Source organism: Tursiops truncatus, chromosome 2, assembly GCF_011762595.2.
Source record: "Tursiops truncatus isolate mTurTru1 chromosome 2, mTurTru1.mat.Y, whole genome shotgun sequence".
NCBI classification, from domain to species: domain Eukaryota; kingdom Metazoa; phylum Chordata; class Mammalia; order Artiodactyla; family Delphinidae; genus Tursiops; species Tursiops truncatus.
Window position 1 is genome coordinate 111,110,434 of NC_047035.1, and position 18,490 is coordinate 111,128,923.

General features: G+C 43.2%; 1 protein-coding gene across 3 annotated transcripts in view; it reads left to right on the forward strand.

Moving 5' to 3' along the window:
• Positions 1-6,437, forward strand: part of GLCE (glucuronic acid epimerase) — a 129,120-nt gene extending 122,683 nt beyond the window's left edge. For 2 of the 3 annotated variants that reach the window (XM_033851899.2, XM_019948931.3), the window contains one exon: positions 2,433-6,437. In XM_033851899.2, coding sequence (XP_033707790.1) covers positions 2,433-3,457 — 1,025 coding nt within the window. In that variant the 3' untranslated portion in view covers positions 3,458-6,437. The remainder of the gene's footprint in view (positions 1-2,432) is intronic. The other variant, XM_019948938.3, reaches the window with a different exon arrangement.
• The last annotated feature ends 12,053 nt before the right edge of the window (positions 6,438-18,490 follow it).

The following is an 18,490-nucleotide window of genomic DNA, read 5'->3' on the forward strand; positions in this document are numbered from 1 at the left end:
TAAGAGCCTTGGGTCAATTATATCCACACTGGTAGAGTCCAGTGTTGGAAGAGTTAAATGATCAGCTCAACATGGTGATAATACTGTCCAAGCTACTCACACTGTATACACTATCATCAGTTCACATTCCCAATCATTGCTCCAATAAGGAGCACCCAAGATTTCCTCAAGGATGCCTTAAAGTAGATCTGATTCTATAGCTATGTTTAAGAGAAATAATTCTTCCACTGGTTATTCTCATGAGGATGGTATTTCCAATATCATTTCTTTTTCACAATCTTTGAGCTTAGACCCAGGAACCCTGGTTTCTAGTCCCTGCTCTACCACTAGTTAGCATTTGACTTTGGGCAAACCTTTTACCCTTGCAAAGCCTCCATATCTTCATCTCTAAAATGGAAGCAGTAATTCCTGCTCTACCAACGTCAGAAGATTATTGTAAGGATCAAATGAGATAATACATGTGAATGTGTTTTTAAGATTTAAGCTCTGGGGACTTCCCTGGTGGCGCAGTGGTTAAGAAACCGCCTGCCAATGCAGGGGACACAGGTTCGAGCCCTGTTCCGGGAAGATCCCACATACCACTGAGCAACTAAGCCCATGCGCCACAACTACTGAGCCCACGTGCCACAATTACTGAAGCCCACGTGCCTAGAGTCCGTGCTCCACAACAAGAGAAGGCACTGCAGTGAAAAAAAAAAGCCCACGCACCGCAATGAAGAGTAGCCCCCGCTCACCGCAGCTAGAGAAAGCCCACGTGCAGCAACGAAGGCCAACGCAGCCAAAGTTAATTTCTTAATTAATTAAATTTTAAAAAGATTTAAGCTCTGTATAGACCAAGATATTCACATTTACCTTTAATGGTATAAAATTTGTACTACATATATTTTTGTTGTTTTTCTTCCTCTTTTTCTTCTTCTTCCTCTTCCTCTTCTTCCTGCTGCTGCTACTGTTTGGTTTTAATATTCTCAGTTTCTTTTCTTGGTAGAAGTCAACTTTCTGAGAGTCAGGCATCATCGTACTGTAGACATGCAAGAGAAATTTCCTATTTGACGATTTGCCAAATAAAACAGCTCTGCTATTTTATCAGCCTCTGAAACCATTGGCTTCAAAATCATCATTATCATCATTTTATACTATGTTCCAAGCCACTATCCTTTTTTTTAATCCTCACAGTTACCTTACAAAGTAATATTATTTCTACTTAACATGTGAAGAAACTGAGGCTCAAATAGGTGTATCTTTTTTTTTTTTGCGGTACGCGGGCCTCTCCCATTGCGGAACACAGGCTCCGGACACGCAGGCTCAGCGGCCATGGCTCACGGGCCCAGCCGCTCCGCGGCATGTGGGATCTTCCCGGACCGGGGCACGAACCCGTGTCCCCTGCATCGGCAGGAGGACTCTCAACCACTGCGCCACCAGGGAAGCCCTCAAATAGGTGTACCTTGTTGACCATCTCAAAGCTAGTAACTGGTGAAGTGAGAATCCACACAAAGTTTGTTTGTTTTAACTCCAGAGCCTCCCCCGTATTCCTCACTTTTTGTTGACTACGTGAGCCGATTGCTTAATTTCCAGAATTTATTCACAATTCCAATGAATATCTGAAAACAAACCTATCATTTTCAACATCAATTGGTGATTCAGAGCATGTATTCTACAGCCAGACTAGACAACCTGTGTTCAACTCTTTGTACCTTAGGCAAGTTACTTAACTTCTGTGTCTGTGTTCATCATTCAGAAAGTAAGAGTAATAATAGCACTACTCTTAAGTGTTATACTGACTAAATGAGTTAATATGTGTAAAGCACTTAGAACATAGTAAATACTCACTAAATATTAAGTAAATAAAAATTTTTTAGGGAATTCCCTGGTGGTCCAGTGGTTAGGACTCCATGCTTCCACAGCGGATGGCCCAGATTCTATTCCTGGTTGGTGAGCTAAGATTGCACAAGCTGCACAGCACAGCCAAAAAAAAAAATTGTTTTTTTAATTCACGTCTAACCATTCTTTTCTTCTAGGCTCTTTCTTGTAATATTATGTGCTGAGCCAGCTTTTGGCTATACTTTTTCTTTTTGTAGAATGGGTATACTAGACAGTCATTGATTATTGGTCAGCCAGTATTTGATCTAGAAAAGGCAGTTTGACCACAGTACCTTAGCTATCTGCTAAGGCCATTAACCCCTCTAATGTAAACTAGACAGGCCAGAAGGTAAGAGCTTTGCCCTGGTGCTCACAAGCCGTCACGGACTCAACAATTGTCATCTGTTTATGGTTAACTTAGTAAAAATTAAAATATTTTTAAAAATCTGACATATAAAATATTGAAGGATTAATTTTGTATGGTCAGTGATTGTCAAGGATGAATGGCAAGTAACTTTTAAATACAAAGAGCTTCTATTCTAACCAGTCTTTTTTGGTATATTTTCCCCCTACAGAAACCAGTGATGGTGTATCCTTGCAACTGGGGAACACAAAAGATTTTATTATTTCATTTGACCTCAAGTTCTTAACAAACGGAAGTGTGTCTGTGGTTCTGGAGACCACAGAAAAGAATCAGCTCTTCACTGTACATTATGTCTCAAATACCCAGCTCATTGCTTTTAAAGAAAGAGACATATACTATGGCATTGGGCCCAGAACTTCATGGAGCACGGTTACCAGGGACCTGGTCACTGACCTCCGGAAAGGAGTGGGTCTTTCCAACACAAAAGCTGTCAAGCCAACCAAAATAATGCCCAAGAAAGTAGTTAGGCTGATTGCAAAAGGGAAAGGCTTCCTCGACAACATTACCATCTCTACCACAGCCCACATGGCCGCATTCTTTGCTGCCAGTGATTGGTTGGTGAGGAACCAGGATGAGAAAGGTGGCTGGCCAATTATGGTGACCCGTAAGTTAGGGGAAGGGTTCAAGTCTTTAGAGCCAGGGTGGTACTCTGCCATGGCCCAAGGGCAAGCCATTTCTACATTAGTCAGGGCCTATCTCTTAACAAAAGACCGTATATTCCTCAATTCAGCTTTAAGGGCAACAGCCCCTTACAAATTTCTATCAGAGCAGCATGGAGTTAAAGCTGTGTTTATGAATAAACATGACTGGTATGAAGAATATCCAACCACACCTAGCTCTTTTGTTTTAAATGGCTTTATGTATTCTTTAATTGGGCTGTATGACTTAAAAGAAACTGCAGGGGAAAAACTCGGGAAAGAAGCGAGGTCCTTGTATGAGCGTGGCATGGAATCCCTTAAAGCCATGCTCCCCTTGTACGACACTGGCTCAGGAACCATCTATGACCTCCGGCACTTCATGCTTGGCATTGCCCCCAACCTGGCCCGCTGGGACTATCACACCACCCACATCAATCAACTGCAGCTACTCAGCACCATTGATGAGTCCCCAATCTTCAAAGAATTTGTCAAGAGGTGGAAAAGCTACCTTAAAGGCAGCAGGGCAAAGCACAACTAGAGCTCAGAACCAAAATCATATTTCAGCCTCTGCTGTACACAAAAACTACGGGCTCTCTGTCAGCAGAGCATAGGCACATTTTAAAAGGTTGTATACTAGGTTTTTGTGGATTACATCAAAGTGATAAATGATCCTTAAAACCAGTCTTCTGAGATAATTGCATACCATGAGTTGGGTGTTTAGAAATGTAGGTGGCATTTAGAGCAGAAAGTGTTTAGTCAATGGGTGAATGAAAATGTTTAACTTGGCCTTGCTTATCACCCTATACAGATAGTTCCACAGATAGTCCAGTCCTCTCGGTTTGGGAAAGACAATGGTAAGTAGCTCTTACTGGCCAACTGTCCAGCACTTGCCTGCAAGCTTAGTATGGGGCTCTTTTAAAATGTGGTTATTTATGTTTATGTTGAAAGCAGACTTTAAAAAATAATGTGCTGTAATACAGTAAATATGTACTTGTAGCCTGAATAGTGGACTGTGTGCAACTTTAAAAATGGTGTTTCTTTTCTATATATTAATTTCTTGGGAGTGAATGAGCATTTGTTGCATTTGTTCAATTTGTTATATATAGAGAATATTTTGAATTTATGGTTTTCTTGAAACGTGTAAATTAAAAACACAACCAGTGTTCAGGCTTCACAGTTATATAATGTAAGCACAACTAAGATGAAACTTGTTGACTGCACAAGAAATTACAGAAATGTTATCTGTTTTATGAAACTTGATCTACAATCAGTAAAGGTTTGATAATCATTCTATCCCTCCTTTACCCCCATTGTGGTGGTTTCTTTTTGTCACTATCTAGAATTTTGTATTTCATTTCAGACTATGCTAGAGAGTTTTTTCTATGTTGGCAGGGGGGGCATTTGGGAATTTTTATTATAAACCTAAATTTGGGGAGGAGGTAGTAATTTTGATAAGTCCACTACCACTGTCTTTTTAAGATTTTTTTTCCCCTTTAAAGAAAATTACTAGGTCAGATATTATAAGGTTTATAGCAGTTTTTTTTTTTCTACTTAGATCATTCTTGGTCGACAACTTTCCAGACTATTGCCTTTTGTGCATCAGTGTTTTTCCTTTGCAATTTTAACTTTAAATTATTTCAGCTATTGGGTAAAAGTGATGCTACTGCATTAGCTGTACGTGTGTAATCAGACCTTTATTTTGGTTTTATACCTCACATAAATAGGTATCATAGCCCTCATACCCTGGGTAGTGTCTGCTATAAGACTTCAGGCAGTAGGTCAGAACTGAGGGAGGCTGATTTTGCTGTCTTTGTTTTAGTGTATGACAATACACTAAATCAATACAATAACTTATACAGAATGGAAATATGAGACCCCATATTTTCAGGGGACTGAGTCTGACACGCACCGTGCAGTGTGTGTGTGACCTGTATGAAATGCACCTCAAGAGCCAGGTGGGCACCCGCCTGCACACTACATCTTGATTGAACTCAGCCTACCAACACCACTTAGAAACCAGACAATACATGCATACCTATGTACAAAATATATGTTTCAGTGGCAAGGGGGGCAGGAACGAAGATCTACAACTGAAGACAATATTAAACTGGCCATGGAAAAGTAAGTTTAAACTCCCAATTTATGTGACCACAAGTCGATTTTGCCCACAACAAAACAGTTGTGGGTCATTAGGTTTCCCCCTAGATGTTGACCTTTGTAGTTCTTATACATTAGATGTCTCAACAAGAATATCTGGACTCCTTCTTTTTTTTTTATTTCAGGGCTCAAAAGTAAACCTTCTCCAATCTGGAAATCGTTTTTACTCCATCGTATGTGTTATTATTTAGAGCAGTCCAGACTTCTGCCTTGTGTTTGCATACTGGTACTTCAGATTGAGGGAATCAATGAAAACAGTATGGTACTGCTTCTGTGACAAATATCAGTGCCTTAACAATGTGGCTGTCTTTTTCCACTGAAAAAAGAAAGACATTTTGATCTAGAAATGACATTGCTATTTCATTGCTGTTGGTTTCACACTGCCTTCCACGTTGCGACAGCAACTCGATTTTTCCTGTGATCCCAGAATTTTCGAAGAGGGTGAGTTGACCCTGTAGCAGCACTGTCCGTACAAACCGGTGCATCTCAGACTAATGCCTCAGAATCACCTGGGAGCTTACTGAAATACAGATTCCAGATATTCAATAAATCTGCCTGTGAAGCATGATAATCTGCATTTTTAAAAAGTGTTCAGGTAATTCTGATGCAAGTGGACCGGGGGATATATGTGGAGAAACACTGCCCAAGACCATCCATCACATTTTTCTTCCTAAGCACCTGTGGAGTTTTCTAGGATTTTAAATCATGCAAAATGTTTATTTAGTCTGAGCTTTGCGAGAATGGGGAAGGTATTTTAAAGTTTTGTTTTATTTCTTTAAATTTTTCTTCGCTCCAAGAATGTGGATATTAGTTGTCTACACTTACCTTGAGTTAGCTTTGATATTAAATTAAACCTATTGCCACTTCAGTTATAAAACCAGCCAAAAGTTTCCAGATGAAGGTCAGGTTTGACCCTTTCAGAGTTATTGTACATAAAGGCTTCATCCAAAAACCATCCAGTGTATGTGAGGAAATACAAAAATGACACACAAGCACAACTCTACAGATGTGGCAGACCTTTTTCTTTGTCGGTGTGCAAACTTTCACTGAAAGCTGCTATTTTCGTCCTCCTTTTAATTGTTTTTCTTGTTTCTCCTCCATTGTACATGTGGGTTATAGACCATGTGTTAAATATGCAATAAAGTGTTTACTGGATGCCCTTCTGAAGGGTAGTCCTTTGTAAAGCTGTACAGACTTTGCAGTTTAAGCACAATGTGCACATGTTAGTTTTATATACAGCAAAACTTGATTTTTTGCAGATGAAAAGGTATTTTGTTTCTATACAAAGTAAATGGATTGTTTGTGCTTAATGTAAAGCAGCTTTATATAATTGTAAAATAAAGTTTTTATCTTAAAAGGAACATACCTGGATGTTTCTCTTTCTTCTGTGATTATTCTAAGATTACTTGAGCCCAGCAAGCATATTTCTGACCATTTTCTTTTCAGCTGGTGACAACTAGTCAGGCAACAAATGTTCATTAAAGGTGTGTCAGGCCCTTTAAGACAAAGTGGGGAATATCGTATAGGCCTTCATCCTAAGGAGGTTTAGTCTATAGGGGGAACACAATGTCCACAAAACAGTTTCAGAAAAATAAAATGCCAAATTGTGTGGTCAGTCAGGGTAGGTGTTACAGAGGAGATAGCCTAAGCAGGGGCTTCAGGCCTGGGTACTAGGTGGAAGAAAAAGAAGGGGTAACGTGAGCAAAAGCAAGGTGCTGTGACAGTTGTGAGGATGCCCTTTCCCATACTAATTCAGGCTGGTAATCACTTTTGTCTGATTCCGATTTATTTGAAAGTTTGTTCTTGCTGTTTTTCCCATACATGACCTCTTCTCCAGAACAAAAAGCATTATTTAATCTCCTCCCCCTTCCTCTCAGAAAGTAATGATTTAGGCTCCCTAATATGTATGAAACCAGAGACTAGTCTGACTTCCTGTTATGTTTCATTGCACATTATTTTTTAGATTATAAACATTCTGCACCATTTCTATAATGGAATTCCAGTTGATCACCAATCAACTTTTTCTACCTGATGGGTGCACATACGTTGACAGGCTGCTAATCAACATTGTCGTCATCTCTTCTTTCTCTCATCCTCACTTGGGAAACAGCCATAAGATTGCAAGCAGTCCTTGGTCTGAATGAGGCCTTGCACTGCTCTTGCCTTAATTTTGCTCTCTGTAGCCAAACTTAATACATCGGCCATTCTGCTTTAGCACACTGAGCATCACATATTTGCCTCCCCATTGCCCTTGAGAGGAGACAGACCCTCCATGCTGCACAGGACTTATTCCATAGTCTGGTGAGCTCTCCTTTCCTGAGAACGCCTCCTTTGTCTCCACAGGGCTTTTTTATTTTTTAATTTATTTTATTTTTATTTATTTTTGGCTGTGTTGGGTCTTTGTTGCTGCACACGGGCTTTCTCTGGTTGTGGCGAGCGGGGGCTACTCTTCGTTGTAGTGCATGGGCTTCTCGTTGCAGTGGCTTCTCTTGTTGTGGAACACGGGCTCTAGGCGTGCAGGCTTCAGTAGTTGTGGCTCGCGGGCTCTAGAGCGCAGGCTCAGTAGTTGTGGCGCATGGGCTTAGTTGCTCCGCGGCATGTAGCATCTTCCCGGACCAGGGTTCGAACCCGTGTGCCCTGCATTGGCAGGTGGATTCTTAACTGCTGTGCCACCAGGGAAGCCCTTCACAGGGCTATGATGGCCACCGTGTGCCATGTGACTCTGCCTCCCTCTAACAGTCGTTTCTAACATGACTCTTAGACCAGGGGTGAGTCCCTCACTCAAGCTGGGCCAATCAGTCTCTTCCCCAGGAATTGGAAATTGGGATGGATTTAAAAAACAAAACAAAACAAAACTGAAGCAGATACACAATGAAAAGCAGAGATGAACACAGAATCTTTTTTTTTTTTTTTTGCAGTACACGGGCCTCTCACTGTTGTGGCCTCTCCCATTGCGTAGCACAGGCTCCGGACGCACAGGCTCAGCAGCCATGGCTCACGGGCCCAGCTGCTCTGCGGCATGTGAGATCTTCCCAGACCGGGGCACAAATCCGCATCCCCTGCATCGGCAGGTGGACTCTCAACCACTGCGCCACCAGGGAAGCCCGAACACAGAATCTTGACAATGCTCCAGGCCCTGGGTCCAATGCATTTCTTTTTTTTTTTTTTTAAATAAATTTATTTATTTATTTTTGGCTGCATTGGGTCTTTGTTGCAGTGCACGGGCTTCTCATTGTGCTGACTCTGTTGTTGCAGAGCATGGGCTCTAGGTGCACAGGCTTCAGTAGTTGTGGCACATGGGCTCAGTAGTTGTGGCTTGTGGGCTCTAGAGCGCAGGCTCGGTAGTTGTGCCTCACGGGCTTAGTTACTCCGCGGCATGTGAGATCTTCCAGGACCAGGGCTCGAACCCGTGTTCCCTGCGTTGGCAGGTGGATTCTTAACCACTGCGCCACCAGGGGAGTCCCTCCAATGCATTTCTGAGGCCATCGGCATTCCACTCTGGTTCCATGAGATTCCACTGTATCCTTAGGATAAATGAGCCCTACTTAATAACATAGTGTCTCTATTATAAAGAAAAGTATAATGTGAGTTCTACATTTTCTTTCAGTCTGGACCACTGTATTTGCTAGGGTTGCCATTAAAAAAAAAAAAAAAGCCACAGACTGTGTGCCTTAAATAGTGGAAATTTATTTTCTCGCAATTCTGGAGGGTAGAAGTCCAAAATCAAGGTGTCACCAGGGTTGGTTTCTTCTGTGGCCTCTTTCCTTGGCATGCAGATGCTGCCTTCTTGCTGTGTTCTCACACATGGTCATCCCTCTGTGTGTTGTCTGTGTCCTAACCAAGTCGTATTGAATCAGGGCCCATTAATTCAGAAACCTCATTTTACCTTAATTACCTCTTTAAAGGTCTTCTCTCCGAATACAGTCACAAGCTGAGGTCTTAGTGGTTAGGACTTCAACACGGATTTTGGGTGGGACACAATTCAGCCCATTAGCAACCATTCTTCACTCATTAAGTACACAGAAACCAGACTAGCCAGGGTTGCCATTTAATTTATTGACAACCAGCTAAGGCCAAAACTCAGAGTTCTTTCGGGAGTGTTAGGTGGACTGGAATCTAGACCGGGGACTCGGGAGGCAAGGCTCTCTGGCTCTGCTGTTATCACATCAGAAATTTACTCCACCCGCATGGGCTTCAGTTGCCTCCTAACACAAGTCCAATAAGAGAGAACTAGTTGATCTTAAAGTTTTTTTAGGGAGATAGTTGATCAAAAAGTAACCACTAAGCTTAAGCAGTGGTGCTAAAAAAGTATATAGACACCATCATCAGCTGCAAGATTTTTATTCTTCCTGCCATGTGCCATTTCCATTAGCCCATTCTGAATATAAAACTCTGAAGTACTGAAAAAATATATTTAGATACAGAGTATATCAGAATTGTAGGTTGTGAGATTTTGTTTCATGACTATTTTAAAAATATCAAGTCTGCATTATTGTAGCATTATTGTTACAAATAGTTAACAATATAGGGATAAAATACTGATTTTCATTATACCAACTCATTAAGGATGTCAAATTGAAAATGGATGTGAATTTAAATGTGTTGGTGATGAGTTTCAATGTTTGCAGCTCCCTTTCTGGTGAAAAGATACAGTTACCATCTGGTAAGTATGATTGGTAACTTGTGTGTGGATGCTGCATTTCCTGAATGTTAAGTAGCAGCAACACTGTGTAATTTTGCTAATCCTTTTCCAGAAGTAGGATTTTGTGAAATGACAGGACTGCAAAGCAAACCATCGAGCAGTAGCCAAGAGAACAGCGAAAGAGGAAGAAAAAAGTCCTGGAAAGGATCAGAAATAGAGCTGCCCACGAACTGCTGGTAAACACACGGTTTAGGGAGGATATTATTAGGCAACCCCGCGCACATTGCCTCTAGTGCACCTGGAAGAGCCAGTGCCTTCCTGGGATTTTGCTCTGTGCTCATCAGCACCTAGTGACATCGCCGAGATAAGAATGGCTGTTCCATTTCAGTTTAGAAAATCTAGTAGAGTGGTAATCTCTTTGGGCACTAGAGAAGGAAGTAAATCCCTGAGGTCTGGTGGGGGTGGAGTGGTCTTGGCAAAAGCGCACGAGCTTAATTTAATGCCTGTTACTCTGTCTTTCCTTTTTTAACACTGGTGAAATTAAATCTCTGCAATTCAATCGAATACAGAGTAGGAGGCCCCAAACTAATTCCCAAATCCCATCATTGGTGTGGCAAGGTAATCAGGAGGAGGAGAGTGCATCTTCTCAACTCCTGCAAGCAATGAAGAGGGTACTGTCTCCATCTGGAAATACCCACCAGGTGGTGTCACCCAGGCAGCTTCTTGTCAGTAAATATTCAGAGCTCTGAGTATCAGGGTACAGCAAAGTACAGCCCCCAATGGCTCTGGATTGGTGTTTCTTTTTCTTTTTTTTAAAGTAGAATGATAGAAAGTTTTGTGTTTTTTTAAGATTTATTTAATTTATTTTTGGCTGCGTCGGGTCTTAGTTGCAGCATGCGGGACCTTTCATTGGGGCACGTGGGCTCTTCATTGCAGAGCGCAGGCTTCTCCCCAGTTGTGGCGCGCAGGCTCCAGGGTGCGTGGGCTCTATAGTTTGTGGCACGCGGGCTCTAGTTGAGGTGCTCGAGCTCAGTAGTTATGGCGCGCGGGCTTAGTTGCCCTGCGGCATATGGGATCTCAATTCCCCAGCCAGGGATTGAACCCGCATCCCTTGCGCTGCAAGGTGGATTCTTTACCACTGGACCACCAGGGAAGTCCCTGGATTGGTGTTTCTTGATCTTTGTTTAGGAATAAGGAGAGGGAATAAGCACCATTGTAGGTGCCCCCCAAGCTCAAACTCATTTACCACTCAGCCTGACTCGGGTGGTAGATGAGAAAACAAACCACTGTTTAAGCAGCTTGCTCCAGGTCATGCAGTTCGTTTCACGTTCTAGCTGCCAGGACGGCAAAGGTAAGAAGATGCTGTGCCTGCCCTGAGCCACAGCCGGGAGCGCTTTTCCTCTGGTAGGCTTTGGGTATCCTCCCCCACCCAAATCAAAGCCAAGTAGTAGTGGGAATATGGGCAGTTCAAGTGTCTGCGTGCCCACAGTCGGGCTCTGGCAAAAGGACTCCACATGTACTCCTAATTCTTTTGACAGTCTTAGGAGGAAGTACTATGTGAACTTCACAGATGAAAAAACAAACTTGGAGAAGTCAAACGACTGGCCAGAAGTCATTCAGTAATTTGACAGCCAAGATCTGGAAGCCAGGTATGTCTGCCCCCAGATTCCATGTTCCAAGCCATCATCCCCAAGCACTAGCCATGACCCACTAGCTCCTGACTCCACCCCAGGGGGCTCAAGTAGGGATGCAGATCTCAGCCCCATTGCTGGCCCACAGATGGGAAAATGAGCCCATTTCCTCTATAGACTCTATGAGATATGCTGAAATTGATACTTGCTCCACTAAATGATTAGAAGAGCCGGGAAACAGGAGGTTGTTTCAGCGATCAAGTCTCCTTGGTATGTGCCCTGTTGCTTCTGCATCCCTGGACCATCTGTATACATTAGATCTTGGATGACCCAGCATCACAGCCCCTCCGGCACCCTCCTGTTTACTGTCTTCCGTAATGGACTTTCAAAAGCTCTGTATGTCACAGAGTAAGATGTAAGTAGAGTGTGTTTGTGTGTGCAAATGCACACACACGTATGTAAATGCACAAGAAACATCTGGAAGGATTCAGCGAGCGGTTACCAGGCAGCCTGCCAGCAGCTGGAGAGTCAGTGACCAGTAAGAATGGGTCCCTGCCCTCTATAATCTGCGAAAGTAACAGATTCAGGAGGCACACGTTTTTTATTCTTTGCTATGAAAACAAAACATTTAAAAATATTACAAATTCCAAATTAGAGTTTGAATTAATGAGATTCTCAAGAACTTTCCTACATTAAACTTTTTAGCATCCTTCCATTAGTTTAGTTTATCCTCAGGGTGGTCCTAGGGGACCAATGGAGTGGGCATCCCCTTTAATGGCAGAGTGCAGGCCTCCCTACAGCTGCTCATTTTCTCCATCCCCCAGAACAAACCAGTTCCCCAGAGTTCTCAGAGTTTTCTGGGAGATGGGTCAGAGTTACGGTAAGCCCCAGACCCATGTGTGTGAGCGTGCTCACACACACACACACACACACACACACACACACAGTGCAGCCTGCCCACCCCCTTGGGAAATTCAGAAGTCAGCCCAGGCCTGGTGGGCCCAGCAGATCCTGAGAGCAAAAACTACAGAGAGGTAGGATTAACAGAAAACCCAGAGAAGTCAGGGAAATCACACACACCTGCTGTCTTTTCAGTGGGAAGGAGAGTCTTTGCCCACACTGGAACCACCCAGAAGAAATGCCCCAGCTGTCCTTGCAACTCAAAGTACAATTCCAATTCTCAGTTGAGGAAAAGGGCTTTGAGTCTGAGGACAGGACCCCTGCCCCTTCCCCCAAAATCCCCACCTCACGGACCCCTCCCCAAAGTTATCCTCCACCCTTTTCTCGCCCCCAGCCAGCTACCCGTGAAATCAGAGACTCATGGGCCAAAACATGATTACAGTCAAAATGCGAACCTAATTGTATGCTGCTTCATCATGTACACCTTGGTGTAAATGGAGTGACCAGATCCTTTGTGAGAGTGGTTTGCTGGGAGGTGGCACAGCCAGCGGGCCCTGGGGCCAGGGGGCTGAGGAGGGTGAGGGAGAGCACTTGTGGACCACACCACCGTCGCCCGTGTCCTCCCTGGCTGACCGGCACCTCCAAGCTGCGATTCTTGTCTTGCCTCTGGCTCTGTGTCCTTCAAAGTGGCAGTGGCCTCTTAATTGGTGGAAGAAATCTTTAACTGAAGGCTTTCTCTCTGGTTCACAAAGTTTGCCCAGACGTCTTAAATCAATGCTCCCGGCCCTCTGGTGACCGCCGCAACGCCTGCCCGTGCTCTAAGCAGATCCCACAGTGCATTCATATTTTTAATTACTAACTGAATTAACCTAGGCTAAGAGGAAAAGGTGAACAGAAGTCAGCCCTGAGTCTCTCCTTTGCTGATTGCGCAAAATGTCTCCAGGGACCTGCAAAGACCTCCGCCCCACCTAGCTAGGCCTTTTTCAGGAGAGAAGGGCAGACCCTTTGGAGAACTCTATGAAAGCCAGAGACTCTCTCACCAGAAAAATGCCCAGAAAATTTTAGATACATTTTTGGGCCCCATGGTCTCAGCCGATTATTGAGCCTCCTGATGTCCTGAATTTTACCCAAAGATCTGGAAAGTGTCTATGAACCCCCAAGTGAAAAGTCACTATATTGTTTATATTTAAAGATGTAAACTTACAAGCCTTCAGAAACCTGGCAAGTGAAATAATTGTAAAAGAATAATTGGGTCAGTGAGTGATAAAGAATAGTGGGAACTGTGGCTAAAACAAAGCATTTAAAATCATGTCAAAAATTAAATTATTAGTAGATGAACCAAACAAAATGCATCTTGAGACTAGATTTAACTCATGGGTAACTTAAGTATTGTCTAAGGATTTCCTAGGTATTTACACATGCCCCGCCCTCCAGTTGATAATGAGATCTACCCATTATCTAACCCCCATCATTCCTACTGGAGCATAAGTGTTTCTCCTCAATCTTACGTCATAAGAGTTCTCTCAATTCTTCTCCTCCATGTTGTTGACAGTTCTTCCAGCGCTCTGCTCAGCTCCAAGACCTGAATTAAAACAGCACTTCAGCCATGAAGCATCCCTGACAGCCAGACCTGCATCCCTGCACCTCTCTCCCCTCCAGCTCCTATGGGCATTCTGGGGTGCCCACGATGAGCTACACTGTGATCCCTGAGCCCTTTGACTCCATTGTCAACACCCATTGCCTAAACCAGTGGTTCTCACTAGGGCAATGTCTGCCGCCTAGGAGACATTTGGCAGTGTCTGGAGAAATTTTTATGCTTATGATCTGGGGGAGGCACCTGGTGAGTGGAGGCCAGGGGTGTTGCTGAACATCCTACAATGCACAGGACAGCTGCCCACACAAAAAATTATCTAGCCCAAATGTCAATAGTGCTGAGGTTGAGAAACCCTGTCCTGAGCTGGCCCTGAATGAGTTCCTTGAGGGCAGGGTTGTGTCTTGTTTAATGCTGTGCCCCAGGCTCTATGACCCAGGGGCTGGCACACAGGAGGTACTCAAATGTTGATGAGGTGGAATGGTTAGGGGGTGGGTCTAAAGAGAAAGCCAATCATGGCCCCAGTAGTGCACAGCTGAGTCAGGGAGGGGACCACATGCACAAGGCTCTCTTCCACACAAACAACTCAACTCAACCGAGACAGGACAACCCTGACATGGATTGCTGAGAGGGGCTTCACAAGTGTGGGTAGAGGGCCTTAGAATTGTTTGTTTACTTGGGCTGTTAAAGTAGCAAGAACAGAAACCCAGGGCTCCTTGAGAGATGGAACGTTCACTGTAAAGAGATGTGTGAATAGAAACCAGGCCTTAGGAAAAGCAGAGCAGCTGCAGGAAGGCTGGACTGGGAACTGTCACCCTGGCAACTTCCATTAAGAAGATGAAGGTAAAGCCCTGTCTCTTCCTTCCATCTGGCCCCACCCTACCCCCAGGTTCATTCAGACTTTCCTGCTTACCCTTGGCCTGGGCCCCTACCAGGGCGAACTTATCCATTAGTCACAGCACCTAAGGCCCTCGATGCTTTTTAGGAGCCCACAGAAGTGTTTTAATTTTAATTTCTTTTAAAATCAGAAGAAAAAAGGCGAATATAATAATGGCCAGGGCTTCCCTGGTGGCGCAGTGGTTGAGAATCTGCCTGCCAATGCAGGGGACACGAGTTCGAGCCCTAGTCTGGGAAGATCCCACATGCCGCGGAGCAGCTAGGCCCATGAGCCACAACTACTGAGCCTGCGCGTCCGGAGCCTGTGCTCCGCAACAAGAGAGGCCGCGATAGTGAGAGGCCTGCGCACTGCGATGAAGAGTGGCCCCCGCTTGCCGCAACTAGAGAAAGCCCTCGCACAGAAACGAAGACCTAACACAGCCAAAAATAATTAATTAATTAAAATAATAATAATGGCGAATAGAAAACAATGAATCCAGCCTGGATTATATTTGTCGTAATACCAATGCAGTCATATAATTCTAGTACATTTTTAGGGAGAGAGGAACCCACCTACAAAGACCCTGCCCACACCTTCCCCAGCCCCTCTACACCGTGACCTTTCAGGTGCAACCACCATGAACCACCTCTCCTTGTTTCTTACTGAAAATTCCACAGAGAATCCACTGGAGACATTTTGAGTATAAAGATGTAACTAGGAAGTACGCTGACTCTGATGAATTTTCCTTGGGAAAGGGCTTTCCGGAATGGACTCCATTAAGTCAATTGAATTCCTTGATCAATTTTCTATAAAGCCCAGTTAAGCCATTTCCAATTTTTTCACTTTTTCATTTCGAGTTGCCTAAAACTATTTTCATGGGGACCAATTCTTTTTCACTTAAGTTTTAGGTTAGAAATTTGGTTCATAGATCACATTTTGGTCAGTACCAGATTTCACTGATGATAGTTTCTGTCATGGCAAGTTTTCTTTTGTGAGCTTTATTTCTACCAAGTCCATTTTCTAGGGTCAAATTTTGTTCTAACTTTGGTCCGGATCGTTTGATTCTTTCATAATTGTAGTAGGTAACAACCCGTCTAATTTAGCCATCTCAGTTTTTCTCTGCATTAGATAAAAGACGAGTCTCTAACAATTTCTTAGCTCATACCACAAAAAAATTGAGACTACATTTATGAGCTAGAGAGATGGGGTGGGGCAGGAGGGCAGGCAGAGTAGACAGAAGTTTAGCAGCACTCCTGAGTTGCTGAGTACACACAGGATGTCCTGGGGAAGCGGGTGGGGTCGATGGGAAGGTGGAAATATTCTCCATTCCAGCTCACCTTTGTCTACTCTTATGTCATAGTTCACTTGACTACCCTTTGGTCAACCAGGGGTAAGAGGACAGCTGTGGTATAAAATATGATGGCCTAGAACTGCCAGTGAGTCAACAGCTGGGGCAAGCCAGTGTCCCTTACGAAGGAGGTAAGGCATGAAACCAGGGGTCTTGGGCCAGACAACCTGGAGAGTTGTCTCCGTGTCAGGAAGCACTTCCACATGTACTACGTCCTGGGAATTCTAAATGGTGCTGGGAGGCAGGCCGTGTCACCTCGGATTCATGGACAAGGAAGGAAAATAAGTCCAGTAAGGTGAGTCTTCTTGTTGCATACTCAGTGATTCTCCATTATGCCTCACAGCCTCTCTGAAGAAGGGTCTTTAGGTGGTCTCCTAACATTTCTGGGGCCTGGAACAAGAGTACAAATGGAGGGCTTCCCTGGTGGCGCAGTGGTTGAGAGTCCGCCTGCCAATGCAGGGGACACGGGTTTGTGCCCCGGTCCAGGAAGATCCCACATGCCGCAGAGTGGCTAGGCCCGTGAGCCATGGCCGCTGAGCCTGTGCGTCCGGAGCCTGTGCTCCGCAACGGGAGAGGCCACAACAGTGAGAGGCCCGCATACCGCAAAAAAAAAAAAAAAAAAAAAAAAAAAAAAGAAGAGTACAAATGGAGGCCCACCAACCACATGACTAAATATTTCAAAGTCCTTAATCAGGCTCACAAGCCCTTTAAAGAAAGTTTTCTCCTCCTACCTTAACAGATATACCTTAATAATGACAAAATTGAAAATAGTGTTTTTCATGTGACTGAAAACTGGCTTTTATATGGCTGAAAGTTAGTAAAATATCAAAGATGGCTGAATTTAATCATTACTATGTATGTCTGAGTGTTCTGTTGATGGGCTCATGATGTTTGAAAGATTAATAAAATAAAAACAGGTAAGTTATACATTATCCATTCAGTGCATCTCTTCCTTTGTTTCAACAAAATCACAATGTTGTTAAATAATTGGTAACAAAATTTTGTTCTACTGCCAGAAATGCCAAGTTAGACAACCTTTCTTGAGTTCTTAGTTTTTCTTTAAATTCTGTATGGAGAAAGTTCAATATTCTGAGACAGTAGCAACTGGAATTAGTCATATATTCCTTAAAGTGGTCCTTAGGTTCGGAAGTGAATCATAAATTTTGCATGTTCAAATAGTGTAATAAGCTTATGTAGAATAACTCATCATTATCACAGGAAACGTTACATAATATTCTAATTGTCCCCTAGGAATTTCTCTCATTATAGATTTCAACATCTCTTGAAGCGGTATCTAGCTTGGTGGTACCCCAAATGCCAAACCATAAAATATTTGTTGCAGGTCTGTGATGAGGCAGGGAGGCTGTGATAGACTGTACGTCGCAAGCACACTCTTTCATTCAGCTGGTATTTGTTCATAGCAGGACTTTCCAGATAAAGGAAGCAGTGTGTTAATTTATATTCCTTGATTAGCATGAAGAATCCATGTAGCATTTCTTAAGTTCTTTCACATTTTTCAACATTGGGACATCATAAAGAAAACCCAAAATACCAGTATTTTGCTCATTTGTTCAAATCTCTCAATTGAGATTCTGCCTTAATCTAGGCGGAAATGGCTAGAAAATAGTCTCTATAAACTGGACTATGTGAATGTGAATCTTCTCCTTTACGGTCATAAGAGCGTTTTATTACTGCTTTCTAGTTTCCTTACATTTTATTGGAATATTACTTTTACTGCATATTATATATGAAGGTTCTCTCTACTTATAAAAACTTTTTTCTCTAAACATTTAAAAATATTTTTAGTCTTTTAAAAAATGACACAGCCAATTTAGATTTGTTGGTTTTTTAAAAATAACCCTTTGCTAACATTATGAGTGACAAGCAAATAATTAACAAACTTTTAAAGATACTTTCATTTTGTGCCAAAGTCCATGGTTTGCTCTTTGAGGATCATCTGCTGTTTCATTGAACTCTTCTAGTGCTACTGTATCTTGTCCAAATTACCTCTGATCCCTTTAAGACCATTTTGTTGGGGACTTCCCTGGTGGTCCAGTGGGTAAGACTCCGCGCTCCCAATGCAGGGGGCCCGGGTTCGATCCCTGGTCGGATCTGGCATGCGTGCTGCAACTAAGAAGCCTGCCTGCTGCAACTAAAAAGTCCCCCATGCCACAGTGAAGATCCGCTTGCCACAACTAAGACCTGGCTTGGCCAAAATAAATAAATAAATAAAAATAAAATCTTAAAAAAAAAAAGAACATCTCATCAACGTTCCCTATTACCTTTATTGAAGACTATCCACCGTTGGCGGTTTATTCAGCTCCTTTCTCGTTTCTAGGAATCATATAAGTGGGGTTTTTGACGGGGAGGGGTACAGTGAAAGCTGCTCACTTGTTGTTGGCAATTTTAAAAATTTTAAGCAGAC